The 15,559-nt window shown below is 41.0% G+C and overlaps 1 protein-coding gene across 2 annotated transcripts in view; it reads right to left on the bottom strand.

The window, feature by feature from the left end:
* Window positions 1-15,559, bottom strand: part of SLC12A2 (solute carrier family 12 member 2) — a 58,965-nt gene that overhangs the window by 6,510 nt on the left and 36,896 nt on the right. The window contains exons 15-21 of one of the 2 annotated variants that reach the window (XM_057378243.1): window positions 15,335-15,434; window positions 13,600-13,711; window positions 5,388-5,528; window positions 5,062-5,168; window positions 3,183-3,262; window positions 1,771-1,902; window positions 1,048-1,095 (exon numbers count right to left, since the gene is read on the bottom strand). In XM_057378243.1, coding sequence (XP_057234226.1) covers window positions 1,048-1,095; window positions 1,771-1,902; window positions 3,183-3,262; window positions 5,062-5,168; window positions 5,388-5,528; window positions 13,600-13,711; window positions 15,335-15,434 — 720 coding nt within the window. The remainder of the gene's footprint in view (window positions 1-1,047; window positions 1,096-1,770; window positions 1,903-3,182; window positions 3,263-5,061; window positions 5,169-5,387; window positions 5,529-13,599; window positions 13,712-15,334; window positions 15,435-15,559) is intronic. The other variant, XM_057378244.1, reaches the window with a different exon arrangement.

Here is a 15,559-nt window from a genome sequence, read left to right as displayed (position 1 = left end):
TTCCTTAAATCCAGTTTTCTTTAAGCATGTGGTGAAAAGAAAAGCTACTTATGCATTTTGAGTCCTGTCTTCTGCAAGGACTAGTGTTTTGCGTAACAAAGTCACCTGATTTGTTGAGAATATGCAATAGCAGCATTTTTAATTAGAATACTGCAGGTAGGTTTTTTTGAACTGCAGTGAAAAAATCCCTAACCTCCTTCTCTTAATTAAAACCTTGGTCTGAACAAGAGCCAGGAGTCTGACATTTGTCTGTCCTTATTTTATTAGGAATTTTATTAATTTAGAGCACATCTGTGACTGATTTACATTAATACACTACTTTATTGCATACTGGGACTTTTTCCAAACTGCCATCTTGTGCCTCAAGATGTAATCTCACGTTCATTTATTAAAATACAAAAGCTTCTAGCTGCTGAAATTGTGAAGAAAATGTCAAATCAGTTCAGATTAATTGCAGTTAAGGCAAAAGTATCTGATTTACTCAGAACGAGTGTGAAATAAATCAAGAAGTGAAAACTGCTCAGTTAATTTCTCGAAATGGTAATTGAAAAAGCTACTTTGCATTATTTCACGTGTAAGTACTTCAGTGAGTAGTCTCTTAATTTTAGGATCTTGAACAGTTCCAAGTAACAGAGCAACAACTATGACTTTAGAAGATACACTGAACAAACTGACACCATCAGATGGTATTTCCTGAACCAAGCAAGGAACCAAACAGAGAAAGAAAAGCAGAAAGCTCCTGAACGCATTTCAAATGTTACTTTAAGAGAAAAGGTTTTTCATTTTTTTTTAATTCCAAGGTATATGCACAATCCCTTTTCAGTAGCAACTTCTTCTGGGAATTTCCATAATGGTTTTTTTTTTTCACAGTTTAATCCCTAAGGATGAAGCACATTCTAAAGCAGATATGAAGAAATAAAATAAATAAACATTGCATGGTTGGTATGTTCCTCTCTGGTACTTAGGGTGTAGAAAGAATTATAAAAGGAAAACTGAAATCAACAATATGAAAAAATGATTTAACACAAAAAGGTGGAAAATGCCTGCCTTTATTCAACAGTGGTTGTGTTGGAGTCTTTCCATCCTCGTCCTCCTCTGGAAAGTTTTTAAAGATACAAAATAAAAAGGTTAATTTCCTTTGTGACATTAATGAAAACAATACAAATGTAAATTAAAAGGAAGATTAGAAAATAAAAGATGTGAAATGAAGCGGATTTTGGCACAGAGAAAAGCATACAAATGCAGTCTACCAAACCATAAGATTCATTTGTACTTAAAAAAAAAAATTATACACCTTCATTACCCACCTAACAATTAGCGCTTTTGCTTTACTAGGAAAGAATTAAGTTGTTCATTGACATGTCAAAGTCTCCTGAATAGTTTGTGTCTGTTAACATGCATAAAATATTCTAGTCTGAGAAAAAACCTTCACAACCTTCCAATTACTCGTAACATCCAAATGGTGGGCATGAACCTCAAGCATTTTTTAGCATCTCTCAAACTCAGTAACAAAGAAAATCCATTATAAATCATTGCCCATCACTTATTTTATTTAGGGGACTAGAAACAAATATTTATTTTGCAAATTGGTAAGCTCCAGACCAAAGTACTAAAGCAATTAGACGTCAACATCTATGAAGGCACAACACTTCCAATCCACAGACACAAAAATTCCCTAAATAATCACTGGGCAGAGAGAGAGAGASGAGCTGAGRAGAGAATGAGAGAGAAAGAGGAAGAACTCAGGTTTCCTGGCTAACTAGCAGTTACCTTTGTGTGAGGTGGGAGTCCTTTCACTGGATGATGGAGCTATGGAAGTGTCTGTCTCAGACTTCTTGCTGTAATCCACTTTTACTATGACATCCTTGGTGCACGGAGACTTCTCTTGGGATGAGAGCAAATCTTTGTGAAAGCAAAAAACCCATTAGAAAMCACTGAACTGTTATAAATTGTTTCAACAGAGGTATATGACTACACTGTACTGTAGTCATTAATTAAATTAATTCATATTTAAACCCTCCTGAAACTGTTACACCATGGCAAGGAGGGGAACCAACACTGAAGTGTTCTAAGAATTGCTGCCAAGCACGAAGAGGCTCCTCCTCTGAGCAGGRCTATAATTTTCTGTTTCTTTCCCAAGTTTTGGTTGCTGATTGCATTTCCAGAGTCTAAAAACAGAGCTAAACAACACCATGGAAGTACAACTAGAAGAGAAAAAAAAATCACTTGGTGAAATGTTTTCCCATTTCTACTTTTAACTCCAAGAGGAAGATAAGGCTCAGACATGGCACAGACCAAGTGTGCCTGTCTCATTGCCAAGTCTTTTTTCCAGGTTTGGCTTCTGTGGAGCAGCTGTCAGAGCTGAAGCAAACTCACAGCCMCCAGTGGGTACCAGATTCTTGTGACACCTTGCTGTGACATTCCCAGTTTTCTCAGCAGCATTGTTTCTACATTGCAGGTTCATTCCTTGGCATTTCTCACACTCCTCAGTCCTCCCTGACTCTCTCAAAATAGCAAAACGTTTACCTTTTCCAAAGAAGGAACAAATACCCTCCTCCTTCAGGGAGCTGCCCCTCCTTGTATCATCCCTCCTCATGGTAGCAGCATTATATGGAGCAAGCCACAAATTTCACATTATCAGATCAGTGGACAGCTGCACCAAAGCTCACAGGCTTGGAATTTAACTAAAATCACACCATTCCACCTAAGAATACTACTGACAAGGCATAGCCAAGTCTTAAACCTTTCCACAGTTGGGGCAGACTACTGAGAGTCTCCAAACTAGCCCATGTAGGGATTGCCACCCCACACAGCAAATTCAATGGCATTCCTGCACTGTGCAGTATTTGCTGCAATTTTCACAATTCCCAGGCTTGAGCCTCACATAAGTGATGCCAACTTGGCAGCATCACTAATTAGTTTCAGCAAAGTAGCAGATCTTCTGGAAGCAGCTCTACACAATTTGCAAATATAGTGAGGCGAAACACACCGAAAACCCAAGTTGTGCTGCTGATCATGGGTTAGCACCTTACAGTGCAGACTTAATTTCAGTGAATTTTACTGTAACAGAATGGTGGTGTTTTGTTGATTCTTCTGCTAAGTTTTCATTTAATATTTTTAGAATGCAGCTGTAAAAGGGAATTAGGACAGCAATTCACCAGATGGAACAAAAYCAGTCATACCTTGGCCCTGAAGGTGAGAAATGTCCAGGCCCTCCTTGAGGCGAATGACCACTACACCGTACTGAACATCAAAGGCATCACTAAACAAAAGGGACAAAAATACAGTATTTCACAGCTTTCTCTTCTCCAAAGGAAAAAGGCACCCTCCCTGAATGAATTCCAGCAATTAAGTACTGCCATCGGAAGTCCCAAATTATAAATCTGCATTAGAATTTCAGTTTCAATTCCAAAATATTAACTGCATCTCTAAAGTGAACATCGTATTTAGAAAAATAATGTCTAGAACAGATACTTTTTCCTTCTCCTCCCTCTCTCTGCTACATAAACAGTCATTAGATAAAACAACATGATCAGGTCACTCAAGTTCTGCACAGATATAAGATACACCAAGAAATACAGTCTTTTATCTCCCTCCATCAAAAAGGGGATTTGAGTAGATCTTTTTGATCTGAGAACTAAAGACTTCTGACATCTTTCCAAAATTTTGATATTTTTGGTATCACTTTGGGTGTTTTTGGTAATACTTCGGGTATTAAAAATACATAAGATGATGTAATTTAGTATCAAGTTGGCTGTAAGTTAGCTGTAATGTACCCAGTTGCATTACAACTGATAAAGTTGGAACTCACTCTACTCAAAAATAAAGAGGAAAAACTTCATTACTGTAGAAAAGAGTAAAAACCCTGAATAAATTGCTGAGTAGAAGTGGAATAAAATCAGTAACAACCCCGCCCCCAAGATATCAAACAAGAAAAACATGAACTTAACCGTATCATACCGTTTGCATTAGTCATTAATCATCGTATTTTTTACAAATAAATACCTCATTCATTACAAACAAGCATAAATCAGAGAACTCCCTCCCATAATTTCCAGACAGAAATTTCTCAAGATTTTACTAATTAAACACCTCCCTTTAGAAATAGTAAGACTTGATTAGAAATGTTTCAAGTATCAATGTATTCTGTATAAAGTGCACGAAAAATTGAGGTTGATTTAAGATTTGCTTTGTCTATTAGTGAATATTTTAATTTCATTATTTAATGTGTTAGATTTGTAGAGATTAGATGTGTTTCTATCGTGTGTTTCAGAAACTTTTAGTTTTCCAGAAATACATTTGACCTGCAGTTATTACCTCCTGAGGTTTCTTTAGGGATGTGGAGGACCACATGAGTTGCTGACCTTGACAGATCTTCCTGCAAAAGCCATCCCAAAATAAAACAGGAAAAAAAAAAAAACTAACCAACGTGTTTCCTTATTTTTCCACTGTATTTGGTGTCCCTGCTTTTCTTTTGAAGACCTGGGTGAGATGACTTYTTTGTCCTTTTCTAGTATCTCCTGTAAACCCCTATCCTCTTTTAAAAGCACAGAAAATGAGAAATATGTAACACTTCTGCTGAATATAAAAACCTCTGTGTAAGTAAAATAAGCCTAATTCTTTCCTAAAAATGTTTGGGTAGCAGCACAAGTTTTTCAGCCACAACTGGTCTGCCTTTCAGTGCTGTCAAATTACTCTGGGACTTCCTCTCTCTTCTCCTTTCTGTATTACCCTGGGTGTCAGTGCTTGTATCTTGTGAATAAAGTATTTCTTCTCCTTTTCAGACAGCAGCTCTCAAATCTCAGACCTTGACTCTTGTACCATGACTCTTTTCTAGATACAGAAAGTGATTCTTGAGTCTCTGAATCTCTGAATCCGCCTGAACTATTAAGCCTTGCTTATTAATTTCCATATCAGAAAAAAACCAGAAGTACTGAAGACTGTTGAATGGAAATTCTAGGTCTACATGAAAAGACTTCATGTAACTCACATCTTTCTTTGCTTACTGCCAAACATACTGAAATGGAACACAGTAACTAAACCTCAGTATTTTCTACTTACTGGAATAAATTGATATAGGTTTCAACATCTCTCATATCACCTTCTCTCCAGTTTTTCTTAAATCCAACAACAAGGGTGTTAGGTCTCATTCTACCCAAACCAGCAGCCTAAGAAGAACAGAAAAGTGTTTTACAAATTTATATGTTACTGACACAACCAGAGGTTCTACTTTCTTGATCACAGTTTTAATTATTTAATTAGATTATTAAATTGTCATCAAAGCTGTAAGATAATTTTGCAAAAGAAACATATTGTAAGGTATAAAACCACTCTAATTGTGATATGCATCATGGCCACTTAATTTTTTTTTCTTTTTTTTTAAATACCTGCATTAAGTATTGTCCTCCATCTCTCAAGTCCTCTGCATGCACTGGTGCATAGAAAGCTTTCATCTTGTTTTTAATTAGCCAGCGCTGATACTTGGCCAAATCAGTTGACAGCTCCTTCATGGCTTGCCTCCGAGGACCCTTTAAAAAAAATGACATAATAAGAGGAGAGGGAACAATGATTCCTGATGATTTTTGCCTTTCCTTTCATGTATCCTTTTTATACTTTTATATGCTTTTATACATTTTCTGTACCCTTTATGTATCCCATGTACCCCTTAGCCCACATGCTTGCAATTCCTGGAACCTGATATTCCAGCTTAGTTTAGGAGTTCTGCTGGGCAGAGAGACCAAACATCCTGAGGAAGGAGTCAGTGTGCCCTGTGCTGTCTTAAACCTGAGGCTCCAGCCTTGAGTGAAACCTTCTCTCTGGAACATCTTGTGTAAACTGGGCTCTGGCCTCATCCAGGGGGGGGCTTCATTAGAATAGGGGGACATTACTGCATTTGTTAAGTTTCTTACTGGGGAATTCTAGATAGATATGCTAATTCCTGAAACCTATAAAACTTGTATCCGTGCTATACACGTGGGGTGCATTCTGCCATCAAGTTGTGCACCTGGGATCCCAAATACCGAGGTAAAACCCTTTTTATCCCCTTAACCGTGTCTGTGTCRTTATTAAAAACTGGCCTTTCAWGGCAACAGTTTTTCTGGCACTCCCAGATGGGACGAGAAGGAGACCGAGTCCTAGCTCTGCCATCGAGAGCAACATCCTGTCCTGCTGCACCTCTCCTTTGCCGGCACTTTGGGAGGGGGAGCAGCAGTCCCAGAGCTGAGACCGGGAACYTCAAAGAAATCCAACACAGGGCACGGAGAGGAGGTAAGATAAAAGGGGTATGGTATTTTTGCTAGCAAAAGGGCTGGTGAGGGTGGGTTTTTACAGGGGTCCTCTGTAAAAGGGGGGTTTTCTGTAATAAGGAAATTTCCTTTTCCCACGGGGGTGTGGAAAGAAGAGGACGCTCTTCRCTGTATCCACACAGAGCCTGAGAGCTGCTMCAGGGCTCAGTGCAGCACGCAGCTGACAGGCTCAGGGGTGGGTCTCTCTGCTGGGGTGGCAGTGTGAGACCCAGCAAGGGCAGGTTTCCTGCATGCATGCGCTTCTGCTTTCTCTCTGCTCTGCTTTTGCACTATAGGTTAGGCTGCAACTTGTAGTGGGGGGTGAGGTYGCAGGTTCGATTCTTGCTTCAACTCTAGCTGCTTCTTCATTTATAAACAGAACATGGGGTGTGTATCATCCTCTCAAAGTATTCAGATACCCTGTGAAGCCCCATTCAGTGTAATATTGAAACATTGGCAGGTTCTAACAGGGAAGAAAACAGCTCTGAACATGGGGGAGTTAGTAAGACTCTGCACATGTGTTTGGCCAGTTTTAGGTCTTAGAACCAGAAGGAGATGGCCACAGTTTGGGATTTTGGATAATGACTTGATTACTGAGTTATTGGTAGAACTCAAGAGTCCAGGGCAGGTATGAGGAGTTGAGGAATGCAGAGTTGTTTGCAGTATTTTTGAACCGAGAACAAGCTTACAGTCAGCCAAAGAAAGGATGGTTTGAGATGGTTTTACTAAAGAGGAAAAAGGGAGGGGAGACATGGCCAGTGACTGATAAAGCGGCTGGAACCAAGGAAACAGATATGACAGACTTGGACTTAGTGGTACCCGCCCTTCGTGAGGGCGAACCTCTCCCCCCTGTTCAGCCATCGGCGCCACCAGCACCCACAGGGGTGGGGGGAGGTGGATCTATGGGCATGGGAGGTGCCACAGATGAGTCCTGCTGCCGCTCCCGTCCATCTGGGTCCAGGGTTGGCTGATTGGCTGGACGACCGGTGTCAGAAYAAAGGGAGAAATAACTTCAATTAAAATCGAGCCAGGACACTCTTACAGAGATTACTGCTCTGAAGAGGAGACAGACGCTCAGGGTGCAGCAGTCACAGGGGCAGGAAGGAGGAGGGGGAAAATTGCTCGAGAGGCAATAGAAGCACCTAGTCCCACTGCCAAATGCCCACTCAGTCCAAAAGAGAGGGTGCAGAACAGGAGGAGCCTGCTCTAGAGGCACCCCTGAGRCAKGCTGTCAGCAATCAAGGATTGGTTTATATAAAAACACCTTTCTCCCTTGGGGAATTACAACAGTGGAAGGAATCGGTTGGACGGTATAGGGACAATACAGAAAAGTGGCTATGCATTTTGAAACAGCTATAAAGGCACAAAACCCAGACTGGGGTGATCTGAATGTAATGCTAGATGAATTACTGGATAGCACAGAAAAGGAAATGGTCACCAAGGCTGCAATAGCTGCTCTAGAGACCCAAATTACAACTGGAACCCTCCAAGGACCTGTAAATGACATTTTCCCTTTATCAGATCCAGGGTGGGATCCCAACATGCCAGACCAGATGGCCAAATCAAAACGATATCAAAAATGGGCGAGCCTTGGGTTGAAATGTGCTATTCCTGAAACAGTTAATCGGTCGAAATTATATTAAATTAGGCAAGATGTAAAAGAATGCCCTACAGTCATCCTGAATAGGCTCAAGGAAGCTGCACGGAAATACACAAATCTGGATCTTGAATCCCCTGCGCAGCAGTCCCACTTGGCCTTTCTGTTTATAGGACAATYTGCAAAGAATGTAAGGAGAAAGTTGCAAAAAACAGATAGGACATATAACATGAGTGCATTGTTGAATGCAACCTGGAAGGTGTATCAAAATAGGGATTCAACAGATACACAAGATAAAAACCACCACAAGAAAAAACAGGGCAAGGGAAAGTCATCTAACGCATCCAAAAAAGGTTCTCTGGCTGATGATCAGTGTGCTGTTTGCAAGAAAAGGGGACACTGGAAGAACGAGTGTCCAACATGGATGAAACAAACACCCCCTGAATTGGCTGTGGGTGAGGGTGGGGACTGAAGGCATTGCCCACCCCAGCCGAGCCTTCGGTTATAGTTAAGGTGGGGAAAGAGGATGTTGAATTCCTGGTGGATACAGGGGCAACATACTTTGTGTTAAATACCTTAAAAGGGAAACTGAGTCATGATACTGTGAATGTGATTGGTGCCACAGGGGCGAGTGAAACAAGGCCTTTCTTTCAACCCTTGAAATTCAAATTGGGAAAACATTGGGTGACTCACCAATTTTTATACATGCCAAATTCCCCAAAGCCATTATTGGGCAGGGATTTATTGGAGAAATTGGAAGCAGAAATTAAATTTTCCAAAGAAGTGGGGGTGAAAGTTACAATTCCTGAATCTAAATTTGTAGAAGAAGCTTCTATTCTCATACAGGAGTGTTGTGGAGAAATTCCCAAAGTTGAAGATGCTGTCATTCCMATACTGTGGGCCAATGGTTTTCCTKGGAGATCCAAAAGAGCTGAACCCGTGAGTATTACACTCAAAGCAGGGGCAATACTGGTAAGGCAGAAACAATACCCTCTGAAACTAGAAGGCCGTAGGGGACTAGCACCCATCATGGAGAAGTTCTTTGAATTTGAGTTGTTAGTGGAATGTGAATCCAAATACAACACACCCATCCTGCCAGTAAAGAAGGCTGATGGTAAGAGTTATAGATTAGTGCAGGATTTGAGGGAAATTAACAAAGTCACAGAGGACATCCATTCAGCTGTAACAAACCCCTACACCTTTCTGACCACATTGATAAGTGAGTTAGGATGGTTTTGGACCTCAAGGATGCCTTTTTCTCTATTCCGGTGCATAAAAATAGTCAAAAACTTTTTGCCTTTGAATGGGAAAATCCTGATACAGGGAGAAAGACTCAGCTCATGTGGACTGTCCTGCCTCAAGGATTTAAAAACAGCCCAATCATATTCGGAAAACAGCTGGCTAAGGAACTGGAGGAATGGCAGAAACAAGAATCAGGAGGAACAGTTCTTTAATATGTTGATGACATCCTAATAGCAGCCAAAACGCGAGATGACTGCATCCAGCTCACTGTAAGTCTTTTGAACTTTCTGGGTTTGGGTGGCTATCGGGTCTCAAAAGAGAAGACACAGATTGCCAAGGAAACAGTGGTTTATTTGGGGTAGGAGATTTTCCGTGGACATCAGCAACTCAGCAARGAGCGGAAAGAAGCCATCTGCCGTCTTCCAGAACCCCACACTGTGAGAGAGATGCATTCCTGGGAATGGTAGGTTGGTGTTGCTTATGGATATCAAACTATGGACTGCTGGTAAAACCTCTGTATGGGATCCTTAAAGCAGCCGAAAAAGGGACCATTATATGGACAGAAAGTGCAAGGGCTGCCTTTAAACAGCTAAAACATGCCTTGATTTCAGCCCCAGTTTTGGGGCTGCCAGATTTGAGTAAACCTTTTGAACTCTTTACATATGAGTGACTCAGTGCTGCTCTGCGTGTACTGGCACAGCACCTTGGAGACCAATGGAGACCTGTGGCCTATTTTTCAAAACAGCTGGACAGTGTTAGCCAAGGGGGAGCTGGGTGTTTGAGGGCTGTGGCAGCAACTGTCATCCTGATACAGGAGGCCCGTAAATTCACCCTTGGGCAGTACATTGTCGTGTATGTACCCCATGCAGTGGTGCCCGTGCTGGAACAAAAGRGGGGACACTGGCTATCCCTAAGCAGAATGCCTAATTACCAATCTGTGTTGTTGGAACAGGATGATGTTACCCTGAAAACAACATCTGCTGTAAACCCTGAAATGTTTCTGTCATCCACATTGCTTGATAATGAGCCCGAGCATGACTTTGCAGACAACAGAGGAGACTTATCCCAGCAGACCACACCTGAAGGACATGCCTCTGGAGAATCCAGATTGGGAACTTTTTACAGATTGGAGCAGCTTCATGAAACATGGTAAACAGATGACAGGCTATGCAGTAACCACCATAGATAAGGTAACTGAGGCAAAAGCCTGCCTGTTGATAAGGATCAGGTTTGTGCTCTTGGGGATGTAGTGCCCAATATCACAATACATGACCATATTGAAAAACCAAAGGAGAGAAGGAAAAGATCTCTCAATCCCCTCATTGAACGTCCCACAGTTTTTCGTAGTATAGTGAGAGCTCTCCTTCCCTCTTATGGAATAGTTGAACTGGAGAGAGCAATTATAAACATCTCAGCTGCTATTGAATGCATTGAGCAACATACTGCAGATGCAATTTCAGCCTTACAGGAAGAAGTCCGTGGGGTGTCTCGTGTGATTACACAGCACAGGATTGCTCTCAATTTCCTACTCAGTGCACACGGAGAGGTATGTGCTATTATCAATACCACCTGTTGCTCTTATGTAGACCAAAGTGGGAGGATTATGAAGGATTTGGATGAAATTTGGAAAGGGACCCAAATGCTACAGGAGGTGGCTTCCACAAATAACACCTTAAAATGTGATCATATTTTTCGTAACATGACTTCATGATTACCAAACTGGGCCTGGATAAAAGAGGTGTTTATAATGGTTGTAATGATAATTATCATGTGCATAAYATCTGGTGCTGTAAGCACCTGTGTAAACGGGTGCTGTGGTTAGTGTAGTGTAGAGACTAGAGAAGGTGAAGTCTTGCTAGTCTCTAAAAAGGGGGGAATGATGCCTGATGATTTCTGCCTTTCCTTTTATGTACCTTTTTATACTTTTATATGCTTTTATATGTTTTCTGTACCCTTTAGGTATCCTTTGTACCCCTTAGACCACATGCTTGTAAACTCCTGTATCCTGATATTCCAGSTTAGTTWRGGRTTCTGCTGGGCAGAGASACCAAACATCCTGAGGAAGGAGTCAGTGWGCCCTGTGCTGTCTTAAACCCGAGGCTCCAGCCTTGRGTGAARCCTTCTGTCCAGAACATCTTGTGTAAACTGGGCTCTGGCCTCATCCAGGGGGGGAATTCATTAGAATAGGGGGACATTACTGCATTTGTTAAGTTTCTTATTGGGGAATTCTAGATAGATATGCTAATTCCTGAAACCTATAAAACTTGTATCCGTGCTATACACGGGTGTACATTCTGCCATCAAGTTGTGCACTGGGATCCCAAATACCGAGGTAAAACCCTTTTATCTCCTTATCCATGTCTATGTCATTATTAAAAACTGGCCTTTCAAGGCAACAACAAGAACTAGGAACAGAAGTAGTAGCAGTAGAAAGTCCCTCCTGGTATTTTAATGTCCCTGCTAGAAACTAAGTCAAACTTGGAGAGCCTCAAAACATGCTTGCACACTATTAAGAACACCCCAAACCAGAAAATATCAGGCATTATCAGCAGTAAAGACTAAAAAACTTTTACCATTTTTAGGAAGAGCGTTTCTCAAACTTTAGCAATCTTGCTCCTGGAGAGCACAACCCTCTTCCCAGGGGGTGACACAAATTTGTCCTCCAAAGAGTAACAGTTTAAAAGAACAGGGCTTTGTAAAGAAATATACAGAGATGTAGGATGACTTAATATTACAATTTGTGGGAGTATTTGTATCCTACAGTCAAAGTCACCTCCTCTTTAAATACTTCCTTTATATTATTTCTGTTGGGGTGAACCTTTTGTGTTCCTCCTAGACATCAAAATGCAGAATACAGGACAAGGGATCATCAAGAACATAGCAGCCCAGTTTTTGTAAAAGGACACAGACTGACTAAGTGGTCAAAGCTACTGAAGAGTGAGGTAGTGTGACCCTTCTTGCAAGAAAGTAATTTTAAATAATTTAATTCTTTTCTGTATAGCCCTACTTTTCAAAGGCAATAGTAACACCTGTGATATTTTATCTCCTWAGCATTACTCAGTTTCTGTCCTTTCACTGAAATACTAAGTTTATATGAACAGCAATTAAAAATATGTGGACTACATTAACTTGATTTGCTCTGATCTATTCATTAGATCAGAAGCAAATCATGTTTAGCAAGTACAGTAAATTTACATATGTTTAAGAGTAATCAGTGTTTTTATTCAAAGTCCTCCAGGGTTGTCACTGCACCCTCAGCTTGGTGTCACCTGCAGACCTGCTGAGGGTGGCCCTGATCTCCCAGTCTGTGTCACTGATGAAGGCACTGAGGAGCCCCAGTCCCAGGATACAGCCCTGAGGGTCACCACTTGTCACCATCCTCCAGCTGGACATGGAGCCATTGACCACAACTCTCTGTGTCCAGCCAGCCAGCTCCTCACAGGCTKAATCACACACTCTTCAAATCCATGACTCTCCAGTCTGAAGGTATGGATGTCACGTGGGACTGTGCTGCAGGCCTTGCACAGGTCTGGGTAGGTGACATGTGTCAGTTTTAAATGACATCTCTCAGTCACACACTTGCTTAAATGTTCTTAGTGATATGACAAAAGTTTGGACTTAAGACATGAAGCAAAACTGCACAACCCTAATGCGTTACAACGCATTTACCAATGTTATCAGAGAAGCCACAGCCTCTCTGCAGCTAAACCAAGTTTTGGTACCAATCACAGTATCACAGCCACCCTACATCTCAATTAACACCACTGATGACAAGCTGATTCTGAACAAAAATTATTTGGAACTTGTTTCCTTCCCACCATGACAAAACCACTCTTTGGGTCTGCCACAGAAGACATCAAGTAGCAAAACTGTAAAAATCATGTCCTTGCAGAACCACCCCCACACAGCCCCCTCTGCAAAAACATCCTCACTTGATATTCTGACAAAAACATGCAGGGATACTTAGCAAAATATTAGGGGAAAAGGAAGAGGAAACACTTGAGAACTAAACGAATCTGGTAACTGAATGGATAAAAAGACTACTTGGAAGGTTAAAAGCAATTTTTAGCCTTTGGCTGAACTAATATTGACTCCCCTGTTCAAAGGCTCTGTAAGAATTCTACATGAGAATCAATCTCCCAGTGTTYCTTTTAATTAGAAGTAAAAGATCTCTCACCATTTAGGCATCGAATGATCTGAGGCACTGATTTTTTACAAATTTTCCCCTGCAGAGCATCTAACTAGAATAGTGATAACACATACATTGGAAAAACTTAACAGTTAATCTCTTCTTGCATGTTTTAATGCAAATGATGTTTTAATTAAAAAAAAAACCCAAACAAACCAAGAACACAAAACTTAAACAAGTACCAGAAATGAAAACAAGTCAAACCCAAATCAAACAAAATCCCAAACCAGACAGAAGAAAAACACTACCAAGGTAAAATCTATGAAGACATGACAGAATACACTTACCATATGTACATGGCCACAGATCATCAAGCCCACATTTTTGGTGAAAGCATGGACAAGGTGAAGCAAAGCTGGACGTGAATTTGGAGCACCTGTCATAATTAAGCACTGAGGTCTAGAATTAGGAGGAAAAAAAAATAAGATTCAAATTAGAATTCATCTGGAGTTCTAAGGCTTTTATCTTAATGGAGAACTTTCCTCCAAATATCAGCCATCATAATCATCACTGCAAAAGCAATAACCTCAACCACTTTTTTATAAGACTATGTTAAATTAAGAAAAGATCAACTATTACCCAACTGTCAGCAGATCTATGACTAATTGCATAAAAATTCAGTAATCCCATTAAATCTGAAAATTTACACTTTTAGAAAGTTCAGTAAAAGATTTTAGACAAGGCTAGGTCACAGGGATTAAGTTTTTCTCCCCCACTAAATCACATCCCYGCATTTTGCAGCTTAAGATTCTCCTGTATCCAACAGAAATACTGGAATCATATACTCATTTTCACATTACTTTATTTCAGAAGGCAGGGCCAATTTAGTGCAAATAAATTAAAGGCAACTTTTTAACCACTTTTGATAGAGGAAGTGTCCAAACTTCAGAACCCATTTCAGGACTAAGTTTCCGTATCATACGAATCACCTAAAGTAATCTGTCTCAATCTCTTTAGCTGCTCCATTTCATTTTTAATATAGGAATAATTTAAGCTGGAAAAGACACTGAAGATCACAGAGTCTAACCATACACTAAACAGCACTAATTCCACCACCAAACCATGTCCCTAAGTGCCTTGTCTACACATCTTTTAAATATCTGTGGGATGCTGACTCAACCACCTCCCCAGACAGCCCTTTCCAATGCCTGACATTCCCTTGGGTGAAGAAATTTTTCGTGATATCAAATTTAAAGCTCCCCTGGCCCAGCCTGAGGCCTTTCCCTCTCCTCCTGTCCCCGTTCCCTGGGAGCAGAGCCCGACCCCCCGGCTGTCCCCTCCTGTCAGGGAGTTGTGCAGAGCCACAAGGTCCCCCCAATCCTCCTTTGCTCCAGACTGAGCCCCTTTCYCAGCTCCCTCAGCCGCTCCTGGGGCTCCAGACCCTTCCCCAGCTCCATTCCCTGCCCTGGACATGCTCCAGGCCCTTAATTTTTTTTTCCTGTTGACAAAGCAGCTTGATGTAAATAGACAATATAACACTTGTGAATAAATCACAGATTTTAATAGCACCTGCAGAAAAAAAAAGCAGCTTCCTCACTAAACTTCCAATTTTGCCCCTTTTGTAGGTTTGCACCTGCAACAGCCAGTTTGGGTTTTTTTTCAGTCTGGAAGTGGAAAGCCCATTAATACTCGTATTACTAAATTCATAATTTAGTTTCATGTGATATTCCTTGATGCTCTGCTGGTACCTATCGCAACTCATTGACACATCCTATTTCAACTGCCTGGACATACGCAGTACAGATGTTGTATTTTGTACTTCTGCAAGGAAATTTAATCATTCCCAAGAGGGCCCATGGGTAACAACTGGACTATTTTCCCAACTGACAGGAAATGCCATGGATGCATTCTTTGAAAACTGTGTTGCTGCCAGGCTATTCCTAWCTTCAGAAGATGGCACCTTTATTAAGAATCCCAATGTGTAATTCTATTTATTTGGATGAATCACAGAAGGGAAACCTTGATAGCAGTCCTTGTGACATCAGCCTAGTGAACACAGAATTTCCTGTCTTTAGGTGTTACCTGAAGTTTTTCACATGATCTTCCACGCCTGAGAGCCGAATGGAATGCTGCAGTGCATTCAGGTAAGTCAAGGCTTGAGTTGAGGAGCCCCAGTTCACATCTGTTGCAAGATTTGAGGTTACAGTGTGTTATTTGCAGTTGTCCATTGTAAAACTGCATGATCACAAAATGAACGYTGGATAACAACTTAAAGCACAGATTTAAGCTACCCCTTGATAAACTTTA

Source organism: Malurus melanocephalus, unplaced genomic scaffold (genome assembly GCF_030028575.1).
Source record: "Malurus melanocephalus ecotype Western Australia unplaced genomic scaffold, MMel_1.1 scaffold_350, whole genome shotgun sequence".
Classification (NCBI taxonomy): domain Eukaryota; kingdom Metazoa; phylum Chordata; class Aves; order Passeriformes; family Maluridae; genus Malurus; species Malurus melanocephalus.
This window is presented reverse-complemented; position numbering and strand designations above follow the sequence as displayed.